The sequence below is a fragment of the Ranitomeya imitator genome, chromosome 1 (genome assembly GCF_032444005.1).
Source record: "Ranitomeya imitator isolate aRanImi1 chromosome 1, aRanImi1.pri, whole genome shotgun sequence".
NCBI lineage: Eukaryota > Metazoa > Chordata > Amphibia > Anura > Dendrobatidae > Ranitomeya > Ranitomeya imitator.
Genome location: NC_091282.1, coordinates 224,775,389 through 224,790,160, shown reverse-complemented (window position 1 = coordinate 224,790,160; position 14,772 = coordinate 224,775,389). Strand labels below are relative to the sequence as shown.

Below are 14,772 nucleotides of genomic sequence, written 5' to 3'. Positions count from 1 at the left end.
CTGGCAATTCTGGCAAAGGCCAGAAGAGCCTGTGTGGTCATGGGCTGCTTTGTCTGCTACGTTATTAACAGAATCTGTGTTCTCAAGATAACCATACTGTTAAGAGTTGTGACGGAGCACAAAGTTGCTCACTCCATCACTTACCCCAGCAGGCCACGGGAGTCATTAGAAATATTGGTCTTGTAGAAAATCTTCCTTTCCTCCTTCCAGGGTAATATTAGTAATATATAACTGTCTAAGGGATACTTCCGTCTTTCTGTCCCGGATATTCATTGGTCGCAGCCAGCCAGTGGGCATAGACAAAATTGCAGGTGAGGCCAGGAAGTATGCAGAGCGAGTCCCCGCCCACTCTGTACAGGCCTGGCCAGAAGCGCTGTAAAGGGGGCGGAGTCGCCATGAGGAGGGCGGAGCCAGCCAGGACCATGGGCACTTTTGGGCCTACCCCAACAAAAAGCCTGGGACTAAATTAGCGGCTGCTGGTAGTGGCCAGGCAGTACAGGCCCGGCCAGGAGCGCTGCAAAGGGGGCGGAGTCACCATGAGGAAGGCGGAGCTGGCCGGGACCATGGACGCTGTTGGGCCTACCGCCGCCAAAAGCCGGAGACTAAATTTGTGGCCGCTGTCAGTGATGACGGCTGCGGTTATTCATGACGACTGCGACAGCAGGAAACAGCGCAGCACATGCAGTGGTGTCAGCTGCTGACGGAAGGTGAGTATATACTACTTGGGATGTGCTATATACTCTGGCTGTGCTATATACTGCATGGCTGGGCAATATACTACGTGGCTGGGCAATATACTACGTGACTGGGAAATATACTACGTGGCTGGGCAATATACTACGTGGCTGGGCAATATACTACGTGGCTGGGCAATATGCTACGTGGCTGGGCAATATGCTACGTGGCTGGGCAATATACTACGTGGCTGGGCAATATGCTACGTGGCTGGGCAATATACTACGTGGCTGGGCAATATGCTACGTGGCTGGGCAATATACTACGTGGCTGGGCAATATGCTACGTGACTGGGCAATATACTACGTGGCTGGGCAATATACTATGTGGCTGGGCAATATGCTACGTGGCTGTGCAATATACTACGTGGGCTGTGCAATATACTACGTGGGCTGGGCAATATACTACGTGACTGGGCAATATACTACGTGACTGGGAAATATACTACGTGGCTGGGCAATATACTACGTGGCTGGGCAATATACTACGTGGCTGGGCAATATGCTACGTGGCTGGGCAATATACTACGTGGCTGGGCAATATGCTACGTGGCTGGGCAATATACTACGTGGCTGGGCAATATGCTACGTGGCTGGGCAATATACTACGTGGCTGGGCAATATGCTACGTGACTGGGCAATATACTACGTGGCTGGGCAATATACTATGTGGCTGGGCAATATGCTACGTGGCTGTGCAATATACTACGTGGGCTGTGCAATATACTACGTGGGCTGGGCAATATACTACGTGGCTGGGCAATATACTACGTGGCTGTGCAATATACTACGTGGCTGTGCAACATACTACGTGACTGGGCAATACACTACGTGGACATGCATATTCTAGAATACCCGATGTGTTAGAATCTGGCCACCATCTAGTATTAGTAATATATCCCATCTGATGCTTGGGGGACGGGGACAGCACGGGCCTGTGTGATTTCAAATGCCAGGGCTGAATTTCAGTCCCAGTCCGTACCTGGTTCCATCACAAGCTAAGCCACTATGCTCAGTGAAGCACATAGTGTAAGCAGCACAGAGCTCATCACTTGGGGCGCAGCTTTGAGAACATGGTCAGCAGAAGAAGATCATTGAGGCTTGACATCTTGGAGCAAATCGGAGAGAACTACCTGCAAAATGGACGGACAGCTGGAGAAGAGGCAGGTATTGGGACAGAAGTAAAAACTTCTACTAGTTATTTACATATCAGTACAATAACAAGAAATGAAAAAAAAAATCAGGAGTCCTGAGAGACACCTCAGCTTAGCAACCGGAGGAGAGATGCTGATCAGAGGCGGCTCAGACGTCAGTCAGCTGAGCAGTGGGCATGATCGGAGAACAGCTGGGACTACTCAGTGCTCTGCGCTGCTCCGATGGCAGGGAAGATGTGAGGGCGCCTTTCTCCTATGACTTGTACCTGTGATGTACACAAGCTCTGAATACTAAATATTCCCTCTAGCATGTCCTACATTTGCTCACATAGGGAATCTAGAGTTGACTGGTTTTCTTTAAAGGTTGTTTTTTTTATCTAAATTTGTTGTGCTGGTGGTCGGGTGGATGTTACATATTTATTTTTTTTATGTGAATTATTTTTTCCTCACACTTTTGTTATTTGTCCCAAACCACTGCTGTAGCGCTATGGATGCGGATGTACTCTGATAAGGTGTTCTATGTTGCACTCGCGCACATGCTTGATATTTCCAGCGATCCCGCCATTGCAGAGATTGAATGCAGGCTCTCACTCATAGCCAGGCTTAATTATAGTTTCCAAGGCACGACTAGTCCAAGGGAAGAGACATCTATTCTGTCTCATCTGCGATATAATATATTATTTTGCTTGGGCTAACCTAAGACCGCGCACATTTTAAGCCTTTATACATTAGCTCACAAATAGAAGTTTTTAGACAGTGAATATCTCTGTTATCCGGCTCTCCTCCTCTGCTGCTTTTTCAGGTATCATGTGACCATAAAACAATTGCTATGAATCTTGTGGCGCTTTACATTAGATATGTAGAGAAGTAAAAATCACTAGTGTGTGCCACCATCCTTCATATTGTTTGCTGCTCACCTTTGCTTCAAAACAGTTGTAGTTGGAAAATTATACACACACACACACTGCTCAAAAAATAAAGGGAACACTAAAATCCCACATCCTAGATATCACTGAATGAAGTATTCCGGTTGCAAATCTTTATTCATTACATAGTGGAATGCTTTGAACACAAGAAAGCATAATTTTGATTTACATTGATCATTTTTAATATCCCATGGAGGTCTAGATTTGGAATAATGCTCAAAATCAAAATGGAAAATCAAATTACAGGCTCATACAGCTTCAGTCGAAATGCCTCAAGACAAGAAAATGATGCTCAGTAATGTTTGTGGCCTCCTCCACGTGCCTGGGCATTGTCCTGATGAGGCCGCAAGTGTTCTACTGAGGGATCTCTTCCCAGACCTGGATTAAAGCATCAGTCAACTCCTGGGACAGTCTCTGGTGCAACGTGACATTGGTGGAAGGAAAGAGACATGATGTTCCTGATGTGCTTGATTGGCTCCAGGTCTGGGGAACGGGCAGGCCAGTCTATAGCATTAATGACTTCATCATGCAGGAACTCCTGCACTCTTCAGACACATCAAGCCTAGCATTATGCATCACAAGGAACCCAGGGCCCAGTGCACATTCATATGGTGTAATCTCATCCCTGTACCTAATGGCAGTCAGGCTACCTCTGGCGAGCACATGGAGGGCTGTGCGGCCCTCCAAAGAAATACCACCCCACACCATTACTGACCCACTGCCAAACCGGTCATGCTGAAGGAGGTTGCAGACAGCAGAACGTTCTTTTCAGCGTCTCCAGACTCTGTCACGTCTGTCACATGTGCTCAGTGTGAATCTGCTTTCATCTGTGACGATCACAGGTCGTCAGTGGCGAATCTGCCAATCCTGGTGTTCTCTGGCAAATGCCAATCGCCCTGCACGGTGTTGGGCTCTTAATTACAATACCCACTTGTGGATGTTGTGCCCTCATACCACCCTCATGGAGTCTACTTCTGATAGTTTGAGCAGGTACATTGATTTTTGTGGCCTTATGGAGGTCATTTTGCAGGGCTCTGCCATCCTGGATGAGCTGCACTACCTGAGTGGTCTGTGATCACTACCTTCAGAAGCACTCCTTTATAGGGGTGTCTTGCTAATTGCCTATTAATTATTTATCTGTTGTCTGTTCCATTTGTACACCAGCAAGAGAAATTGATTCACAATCAGTGTTGCTTGATACACTAGCATTTCTGTCCCGGACCTCCTAGGGGAAGGGGTGGGGACAACTTAAGATATAACAGGAGAACAGTGAAGCACAAGGCCCAAACCTCCTTACCTTCAGAGTTACCTTTGGGTAACATTGATAGTTATGGCTCCAGCCCAGGGACAGTGAAGGGCTCATTTACCTATCTCATGTACAGTCGCAGCGCGACATTTACTTTGTGGAGCCCACTGAAACAGACTAAGGGACATTTTTAAAGGTAACCTGTCACCCCCAAAATCGAAGATGAGCTAAGCCCACCATCATCAGGGGCTTATCTACAGCATTCTGTAATGCTATAGATAAGCCCCCAATGTATCCTGAAAGATGAGAAAAAGAGGTTAGATTATACTCACCCAGGGGCGGTCCCGCTGCGGTCCGGTCTGATGGGCGTCACGGACCGGTGACAGGTTCCCTTTAAACGCTTAGGAAGCCTTTGCAGGTGTTTTTTGTTATTCTAATATACTGAAATAATGACTTTTGGGTTTTCATTGGCTGTAAGCCATAATCATCAACATTAACAGAAATAATCACTTGAAATAGATCACTCTGTAATGACTCTATATAATATGAGTGTCACTTTTTGTATTGAAGAACTGAAAAAAAAAAAAACTTTTTGATGACATTCTAATTGTGAGAAGCACCTGTACATATCTTTTTGCCTAAAATACAAAGGAAATGTGTCAACTTTAACTTTAGGCCTTTTAGAGATCATTTCATCTTCAACTTCCTTAACTGTTCACAATAATTAGTAATTTTGACCATGGGTGCCCAAACTTTTACATGCCACTGTATAACTTAATTTATGGACATCTATGGTTTTATTTTATTTGCATGTGTGGATAGGATGGGTTGTTACCAACAAATGGTCAGAATTTCATGTCAGGAGCACCTTTAGAAATATATTGGAAAATTTGTGACATGTTCAATACTTATTTCACAGTGTGTGTGTGTGTGTGAGAGAGAGCGCGTGCATGCGTGCGTGTGTGTGTGTACACATGTTTTATTTTTATTTTTATTTCCTAACAGATGCGAGTCTCAAAACCAGAAGCGTTACACGCAGTAGGAGTATCTCTGGAAGGTACAATTTACACTATTTTTTTTACATATGCACACACTTAAATTTATATTTTGTAGAAGTACCCTGTGAATCTATGACCGTATTCAGTCTTTTCTAGTATGAGTCTATCAGTATGACACATCTGCAGTTGGCAATGTTTGCCCACTCTTACTTGTTTTAGTGCTCCATATTTGTCAGATTGTGGGGGTTTCTCTTGTGTACAGCGCCCTCTTCAGATCAGCCCACAGATTTTCATTTGGATTCTGGTCTGGACTCTGGTTGGACCATTCCAAGACTTTGAACGGCTAAAGTTTAACTGAAGTTAATCAGAATCACTGTACATGAGCTGTGTACTGACTACTATTTCACATGAGTTTTAATGTGATTGGTTACTTCGTAAACACCGTTTTTGATCAAAAGCCAACCCACCAGCGTCAAGGTGTACCCAAATCAGGATGGTCCTAACCTATAGTACTAAAACCTTATCATGTGTCGTTAGTGACGTCAATGTAAATAAGGGCAGAGCGAGATCGGGTCCCAAATATGGACACACAGCAGATGGGAAGCTTTATACTTAGTGTCCAGCTCAAAGAAAGGGAGATCACATCCTTACCGGCACTAAATGCAGAAACCTGAAACTAAAGTGAAAAAAAAAATGAACTGCAGTATTAGTTGATAATCATGCAAAATAGGAGCATTGGGTAAGTAACATAGCGAATTAGAAGAGATATTCTACATTTCTAATTAGAGGTATTTGCTATTATTATTATTATTATTATTATTATTATTATTATGCCTACTACATATAGGGATAGGATCTTGGAGATGAGAAAACCTCTTTCACCCCTTCACGACATGTGCCGTACTATTACTGAGCATGTCGTGTCTCCCCCTTTGATGTGGGCTCCGGCACTGAGCCCACATCAAAGTCGCGACATGTCAACTGTTTTGTACAGCTGACATGTGTGCGCAATAGCGGCAGGTGGAATCGCGATCCACCTGTCGCTATTAACTAGTTAAATGCCGATGTCAAACACTGACAGCGGCATTTAACTACCGCTTCCGGCCATCAGGCCGGAAATGAGCACATCGCCGACCCCCGTCCTGTGGTTGGCGCTCATCATTATGTATACCCCTCCTCACATGTAAAGCGCCATGGAATAAATGGCGCTATAACAATAAATAATAATAATAATAATAATAATAGCAAGCCTGTAATTCAGCTGCATAGGAGCGATCTAATGATCGCTCCTATGTAGCAGAGCCGATCAAGCTATGCCAGCTTCTAGCCTCCCATGAAGGCTATTGAAGCATGGCAAAAGTTAAAAAAAAAAAAGTTTTAAAAAATATGAAAAAAAAATAAAAAAAATATAAAAGTTTAAATCACCCTCCTTTCACCCCATTCAAAATAAAACAATAAAAAAAAAATCAAACATACACATATTTGGTATCGCCGTGTTCAGAATCGCCCGATGTATCAATTAAAAAAAAAGGATTAACCTGATCGCTAAACGGCGTAGCGAGAAAAAAATTCAAAACGCCAGAATTACGTTTTTTTGGTCACTGCGACAATGCATTAAAATGCAATAACGGGCAATCAAAAAAAACATATCTGCAGCAAAATGGTATCATTAAAAACGTGAGCTCGGCGTGCAAAAAATAAGCCATCACCCGACCCCAGATCCCGAAAAATGGAAACGCTACGGGTTTTGGAAAATGGCGCAATTTGTTTTTTTTTTTTTAGCAAAGATTGGAATTTTTTTTCACCACTTAGATAAAAAATAACCTAGACATGTTTGGTGTCTATGAACTCGTAATGACCTGGAGAATCATAATGGCAGGTCAGTTTTAGCATTTAGTGAAGCTCGCAAAAAAGTCAAACAAAAAACAAGGGTGGGATTGCACTTTTTTTGCAATTTCACCACACTTGCAAATTTTATTCCCATTTTTTTTAGTACAAGACATCGTAAAACCAATGGTGTCGTTCAAAAGTACAACTCGTCCCACAAAAAATAAGCCCTCACATGGCCATATTGACGGAAAAATAAAAAAGTTATGGCTCTGGGAAGGAAAACGCAAAAACGAAAAAGGGCTGCGTCTTGAAGGGGTTAAGAAAAGGTCATCAATACCAGATCCTTATGCTTTTGGAACCTGGCACCACTACAGGTCGATTGTTACCAACGTCAGCAGCTGCCATATGTACATGGAGTATATGTACATGTACAACTCCATACACCATTTAGTGGCCGTTCCTGGGTACTGCAGATCAGCTCCTATATGTATTTAGTTTTCATTGCTGAAGATTGTCACGCTGTGCAGTGTTTTGCCATGCTTGTCTGCTGCAAAAAAAGTTTCCAAATAGAGAATATCTTGATCTGACCTGTACATGGTAATTGCATTATCTCACCCTTTCTACTTACTAATCATTTTTCTTTCAGATACCCTGACTTCAGCAGGACATCCACAGACGAAGAAGAGGAGTATGAAAGAAAATGTACGAATAGAGAAACAAAGGATGAACGTTCAAAGCGATGGATCCCCTGCCCTCATAAATCTGCTGAGTCCTCCAGAGACAACCGTGCAAAAAGCGTTCCTAATGACATTTTGGTAGGCAGATAGTTTGACTGTATTGATGCATTAGATTCCTTTTCTCATTATTATCATCTTTATACTATGTATACTGTTATTGTTACTTGTTGAACTTTTGGTAGCCACATAGATGTTATACCTACTCCTCCCATCAAAGTTTTTATCCTCTAAATATATTGCAAACATCATATTATACAGCACTGTATACTTACAATTGCTCATTTTGCCTTTCTACCCATCTAATTGTTCTCTTTTCCACTAGGTCTATGATATCACGTGATTAATAACTGACCAGCCGAATCCTTATAAGCTGTATGTAGAAACAGGAGGTCAAGTTTCCCTGTATGAGTTAAAAGTCACTGCAAAAGTCCCTGACAAAGGGATAACACAAACTGATAGTTAGAGGCAAAGGAAGGGGATCTGCTAACAAAGGTCAGAGTACACAAGGAAAAAAGAGGTCACAACCAAATATAGGGGATCAGCCTGTAGCTTGCTCAATGAACATGTACTAGCAAAAAAGGAAAAGAAAGTATGCAATGGAGAACGGATCACCCAAGTTAATCAATATAATTTTATTAAACGACAAAGCCAAAAATTCATATAAAACACTTAAAAAGCCAAAAGGCTGGCACAAAAAAATATATAATCAGACAAATTCCCATCTAGCAAAGATAGAAAATACAATGAATAAATAAATGGACATCTAGCAATGAATATCACAGATACAAACACTGTTGCAATAAGACAATATAATAGCAAGATCACTTTTTGTATGATCAGTACTTGGGTGCAGGTGGCAAAAAAGAGGCGTCATTGTAGGTAAAAATGTGCCTACAAAATATGGAAAGCAAGAAAGTATCAATATGATGCCAACCTGATCACCATGCAATAGTGGGATAAATAAATCTGCAAGCAGATAGTGTGAGACCTATAGTGCATGAATAAATAGGACCAACAGTGCCATGTACAAGAAATGAGCCTCAAATATACCTCAAAATGGCACAAATACTTGTTCAAAGGTAAAAGCAATGTGAAGTCTTGTGAAGACTTATACCCTAACAAGGGATTTGTCTGAGTATATATTTTTGTTCCAGCCTTTTGACTTTTTACGTTTTTTTAATATGTAATATTGGCTTTGTTGCATAACCCCTTCACGACCTTGCCCTTTTCCGTTTTTGCGTTCTCTTTTTTCGCTCCCCACCTTCCCAGAGCCATAACTTTTTTATTTTTCCGTCAATATGGCCATGTGAAGGCTTGTTTTTTGCGAGACAAGTTGCACTTTCAACGTCATCATTGGTTTTAGCATGTCGTGTACTAGAAAATGGGAAAAAAATTCCAAGTGTGGTGAAATTGCAAAAAAAGTGCAATCCCACACTTGTTTTTTATTTGGCTTTTTTGATAGGTTCACTAAATGCTAAAACTGACCTGCCATTTTGATTCTCCAGGTCATTACGAGTTCATAGACACCAAACATGTCTAGGTTCCATTTTATGTAAGTGGTAAAAAAAAATTCCAAACTTTGCTAAAAAAAATAAAAAAATAAAAAAAAAATTGCGCCATTTTCCGATACCCATAGCGTCTCCATTTTTCGTGATCTGGGGTCATGTGAGGGCTTATGTTTTGTGTGCCGAGCTGGCATTTTTAATTATACCACTTTTGTACAGATACGTACTTTTGATCGCCCGTTATTACATTTTAATGCAATGTCACGGCGACCAAAAAAAGTAATTCTGGCGTTTCAGATTTTTTTCTCATTACGCCGTTTAGGGATCAGGTTAATCCTTTTTTTTTATTGATAGATCGGGCGATTCTGAACGCGGCGATACCAAATATGTGTTGGTTTGATTTTTTTTTTATTGTTTTATGTTGAATGGGGCGAAAGGGGGGTGATTTAAACTTTTATATTTTTTTTTATTTTTTTCATATTTTTTAAAACATTTTTTAACTTTTGCCATGCTTCAATAGCCTCCATGGGAGGCTAGAAGCTGGCACAACTGGATCGGATCAGCTACACAGGACCAATCATCAGATCGCTGCTATGCAGCAGAAATGCAGGCTTGCTATGAGTGCCGACCACAGGGTGGCGCTCACAGCAGGCCGGCATTAGTAACCATAGAGGCCTCAAAGACCTCTATGGTAACCATCATGACGCATCGCCGACCCCGATCATGTGACGGGGTCGGCGATGCGATCATTTCCGGCCGGAAGCGCCGGTTAAATGCCGCTGTCAGCGTTTGACAGCGGCATTTAACTGGTTAATAGCGGCGGGTGAATCGCTATTTCACCCGCCGCTATTGCGCGCACATGTCAGCTGTTCAAAACAGCTGACATGTCCCGGCTTTGAGGTGGGCTCAACGCCGGAGCCCACATCAAAGCAGGGGACCCGACCTCCGCAGTAATAGTATGGCGGAGGTCGGGAAGGGGTTAATAAAATTATATTGATTAATTTGGATGATCCCTTCTGCATTAAATATTTTCTTTTCTTTTATTGGCAGTATAAGGTCAGAGTGTGTCAAAGGCAAAGGGTAATCAAAATAAGCAAAATGCACCAATGAGCTAAAAGCTACAACTGGCAAGGTGTAATAATAGCTAGCCAGCTAAATAGCCAGGTAAGTACTCAGAAAGTATAACAGTTGTAAGACCTTGCAGGCCCAGTCTGATTGGGTAGCTGGGCTGTCAATCACAATACTGACAACCCAGCACGTCACTGCCTCAGATTGGGCAATTGGGCTGTAACTCACAATACTGACAGCTCAGCCCAACCCTATCCTATAGAGCGGCTGAGCTGTTAGCGCTGGAATCATGACACAAATCCTCCCCAGCTCATGCTTTTATCCACAGCCGCGAATGTTTGATTTTACCCACATGGCCTCTAGTATAAATGTTCTGGCTCATTCAGTGAAAGGATGGCAGATGTAGGTCCCAGTGTTTTGCACATTGATGCCAGTCCTGTGAATTTTGTCTGTTTTTATGTGCTTTTTCAACAGCTTCTATGGCATTTTACATATTCTTCTGTCACAAGGGCCATTTTGGTTATGGTTGCCTCTTCAATGAACTCTGTAATGTAAAGCGCTAAGGCCCGCAAGGCTGTGCAAAAAAAAAAAAAAAAATTGTGACCCTGCCAGTAATTTTACGCTTGGAAACTGGTGGGAACTCCAAATTTCGGTCTTAATCGTTATCATTATAGCCATCATCATTAGAAATAAGGTCTTAAAAATGATTTAGTAAATTCTTCGTTTTGTCGGCTTCTTGGACAGCCCGACAACTGCTTTACCACCATTATATTTACTTCCAGGTTGTCTGAAAGGCAAATTTACCCAGTTCTGCAATGGAGCATAGGCCACTGATAACATTTGGGTGTTGGGTGGACTAATATGTTTCAGACAACCCAGCGTCTCATGGTTCTTGTTGATCGTCAGACAGATGGCTGTGAAGTGAGGAATTGCCATGAAATAGAAGCGTTTGTAAAAGTAGGGATTATTATTATTTTCAAGTTCCTCTCCTTATTTAAAGAGGTGTCCCACAAACAAAGTACATTATAATTATTAGATCTTGAGATGAAACTTGGTTCCACAATTGGATGTGTTATAAAAATGTTCCTGTGCTGAGATAATCTTATAAATGTGCCCCTGCTGTGTACTGTGTAATGTATGTGTCTGACCGTGCAAACAGAGCCATTACACAGTACACAGCAGGGACACATTTATAAGATTATCTCAGCACAGGAACATTTTATTTAACCACATCCAATTGTGGAAATTATTATTATTCCAAGATCTATTGATTAAAATGTTATTTGTTTGCAGGAAAACCCCTTTAAGGAAATATTTTTTATTACAGCGCTCCCCTGAGCAAGCACAGAACCGGAGAATTCTCGAAAAACTCGCGACTGAACGGGTAATGCTGGAGGAAACTATTGGCAAACTGCGCAGGGTTAGTAATATAAACTAATTACCAGATGGAAGGCAGCTCTCTGGCAATGATGTCTTATACAGCACATATTATCTTAGGAATATGAGGCACTGATATCAGCTTTAGGGCGAGCGAATAAATTGGACGAGTGCAATCTGATAAATTGGATTGCACTCGGCCCAGTGTTATTCTATGGGGCAGTGCACATCTGCAGTATTTTCTCATGCCGATTTGACATGCGAAAACAACCGCAGCATGCGGCGAATGGCTGGGAGAATAGTATTGCACGCATTCCTGCGTACTACAGCAATGGAGGAGATGGAAAATCTCTTTCTCCGTCTCCTCATGCGAGAGGATCAGAGCACGGACACTTGGCTCACGCTCACAGCAGAGCAGGAGGCGAGAGTCATTAGCATATCGCATCTGTTGCTCTCACATTGGATACCATTCACTGGTGTGACTCTGGCCTTACCAGTGAAATAAAAATACTCAGAAGAATACATGGTGATTCAAAAAGATGGCAGAAAAGTAAAAGCCTGTGGTTAAAGGGAATCTGTCATTTTTTTCCTATTTAATCTGAGGGCAGTATAATATCGGGCACAAGATCCTGATTACAGGGATGTGTCACTTATTAGGCTGTGTGTTGTAGTTACACATCGTCTCCTGATCAGCCTGCATTACTGCAAAATATCAGTGATTTGTCTTTCTGCTGTCTCCAACATTATGTCCTCTAAAACTGAATCTGTCAAACACTGAACTCCTTGTGTTTCCTCCCCCCACTAACCTTCCCAAACCCAATATTGCCATTCCCATGTGTGGCTCCACCTTTCCTCCATTGCAGCACACTTCTATCTTGGTGTCATATTTGTTTCAGATCTTTCCTTCGCTCACCACATCTGATCACTTGCTCGCTCCTCTCATCTACACCTCAAAAACATCTCTGGAATTTGACCCTTTCTTACCTTTGACACTGCACAAACTCTTTTTGTGGCTCTTATTCATCCTAGTCTGGACTTCTCCAATTTTCTATTAATCGGTCTCCCTCTGACCAGGTGGGTTTCATGGAAAACGAGCTGTACAGTATAAAACGAAAAATCTCTCATTGCAGAAGAATGACAGCTGATCGAAAAAACATGTCAATTGTGAACTTGCTTATTTTTATGCTGTTTATTCAATTAATGCAATGTAAGAACTCAAGAACACCCCATTAAACAAAAATGTTGAACTTTTTTCTTCTGCAGCTTGCATGTGTCATAGTACATTGCAAGCTGCTCTAATCCATTCAGTCTTAATTCTGAGTGACAACCATGTCAACCCGATCTCCAGCCCCACTCTCCTTTTCCCTATCACATGCTGACATATTCCCTTTAAAAACTAGGTGTACAGCTATTTTTACTGCACTATATGTATTATTTGGATCAAATATTTGTACCGTTGGTGTGAAACATTTTTTTTTACAGTATTTCTTCTGCACCTATACATAGGTTGGGAGTTGAAATCCTGTTGACAGATTCCCTTTAAAGGGACACGTAAAAATTAACTGGATGACATCAAGTGGATCACAAAACACAATTTTTAAAAAAAAAATTATCTTCTTGATTTACATTCATCCAGTTCACCTGAAAACCATGTATTATTGTTGTTGTTGTTGTTGTTATTATATTAAAGGGGTTGTCCAGTTTTTAAGCTAAAGGTCTGCAGTCATGCCATATGACCGTAGATTTATGTATCCTGAAAGCACGCGCACCACACGCTGCCAAGATTCCCTGGAGTCGACATCAAGAGCGGGTGGCATGTGATTTGCATACTTTCAGCTACATTCTGGTCACATGCCACCAACACCGAGGAATCCTGACAGTGTGCGGGGCACGTGCTGCGCGGATCCAGGAGTCTGCGGTCACATAGAGTAACTACACGCTTTTAGCTAAAGACCAGACAAGCCCTTTCATCCTAAACACTTTTTTTGTAACATCATAGGATGTAGCGAGTGAAGAAGAGAGGTTGTCACAAAGGAGATCTCAGTACAGGGAAGCTGAACAGCTATTTAATGACGTTTTGCAACAGAAAAAGGTAACTAATCTTGCCACTGTCATTTTCTGCCAGCCCCTATATTTCACAGCCTGACTACTAACTGTATACAAAAAAAAAATATTAGATTTTTAGCTATTTTGCTTTGAGTTTATTAAATCTTGGTGATGAAGATGGTCGTTCCTTTGATGTTTTCCTTTGTTGTAAGAGGCGGATATTGAGCACTACTGTAGCCCATATTAATGTTGCTCAGGTTTCTGCCCTTTAGGGTCAGATTATTTCCTACATATGCACAGTTATCACCACCCTTAGCCTGTAAGATATAAATCTGATATATGGTGAATGATTACATGCTCTGTTTGTGTTAGGAAACATACCATGACCTGCAGTCTCTACGTGATCTACTGGAGACTACTCAGAAAGAAGTTGTGAAGATGGAGTCACGAGTGAGGGAAAGTCAGGTCACAGAGGAGGACTTCAGGTAACGAGTAACAGAGCCGATAGAAATGCCATTCATTTTATATGGAAAAGAGGTATATGAATTCAGTGTCCATATGTCCTGGATTTAAGATGTTATCCACACTTGGACAAGCCACACTCAGACTGTAAAATAAAAATAACAGACTCGCCTACTGCACCAGCTCATCTCGGTGCTCAAAACACATTGTTATGCTACGTGAGCGCTGCAGCCAAACAGTGGCCACTCAGGAGCTGCTTCTCTTAAACTTCCCTCAGTAGTTAGGTAGCTAAGTGATCACTGAGGACAGGGTACACCTGAAGTGAGCCCAGCACCTCCCAGTCTCAGATTGGACGGCCGAGCTGTCACTCAAAATTCTGACCCAGCACTAGATTGGACGACTGAGCTGTCACTCACTGCATCCAAGACACTGAGCAGTGGAATCGCAACACACGCATGTGCGCAATAGTCTGTTGAGCTGGCGAAAGAGAGCCATGAGCAATGGGCCCAAGAACCACACATCCAGAGCCACTAGTAAGAGAAAACTGCTATAGTTTCTACTGTATTATAAATCCATCCCTGATTTAAAGAAAAAAAAATGTTATATGTGAGAAAAATCTTTGTTCTTTCCGAGATTATTGTGCGCAAATGTTATATTGAGTCCTCACATTCAGTAGACTCTTCATTCTA

The 14,772-nt window shown here is 42.1% G+C and overlaps 1 protein-coding gene across 1 annotated transcript in view; it reads left to right on the top strand.

The window, feature by feature from the left end:
* Positions 1 to 14,772, top strand: part of LOC138666094 (golgin subfamily A member 6-like protein 22) — a 190,631-nt gene that overhangs the window by 108,990 nt on the left and 66,869 nt on the right. The window contains exons 8-12 of the mRNA XM_069754224.1: positions 5,066 to 5,117; positions 7,535 to 7,703; positions 11,526 to 11,618; positions 13,575 to 13,667; positions 13,994 to 14,106. Of these exons, the coding sequence (XP_069610325.1) occupies positions 5,066 to 5,117; positions 7,535 to 7,703; positions 11,526 to 11,618; positions 13,575 to 13,667; positions 13,994 to 14,106 (520 nt within the window). The remainder of the gene's footprint in view (positions 1 to 5,065; positions 5,118 to 7,534; positions 7,704 to 11,525; positions 11,619 to 13,574; positions 13,668 to 13,993; positions 14,107 to 14,772) is intronic.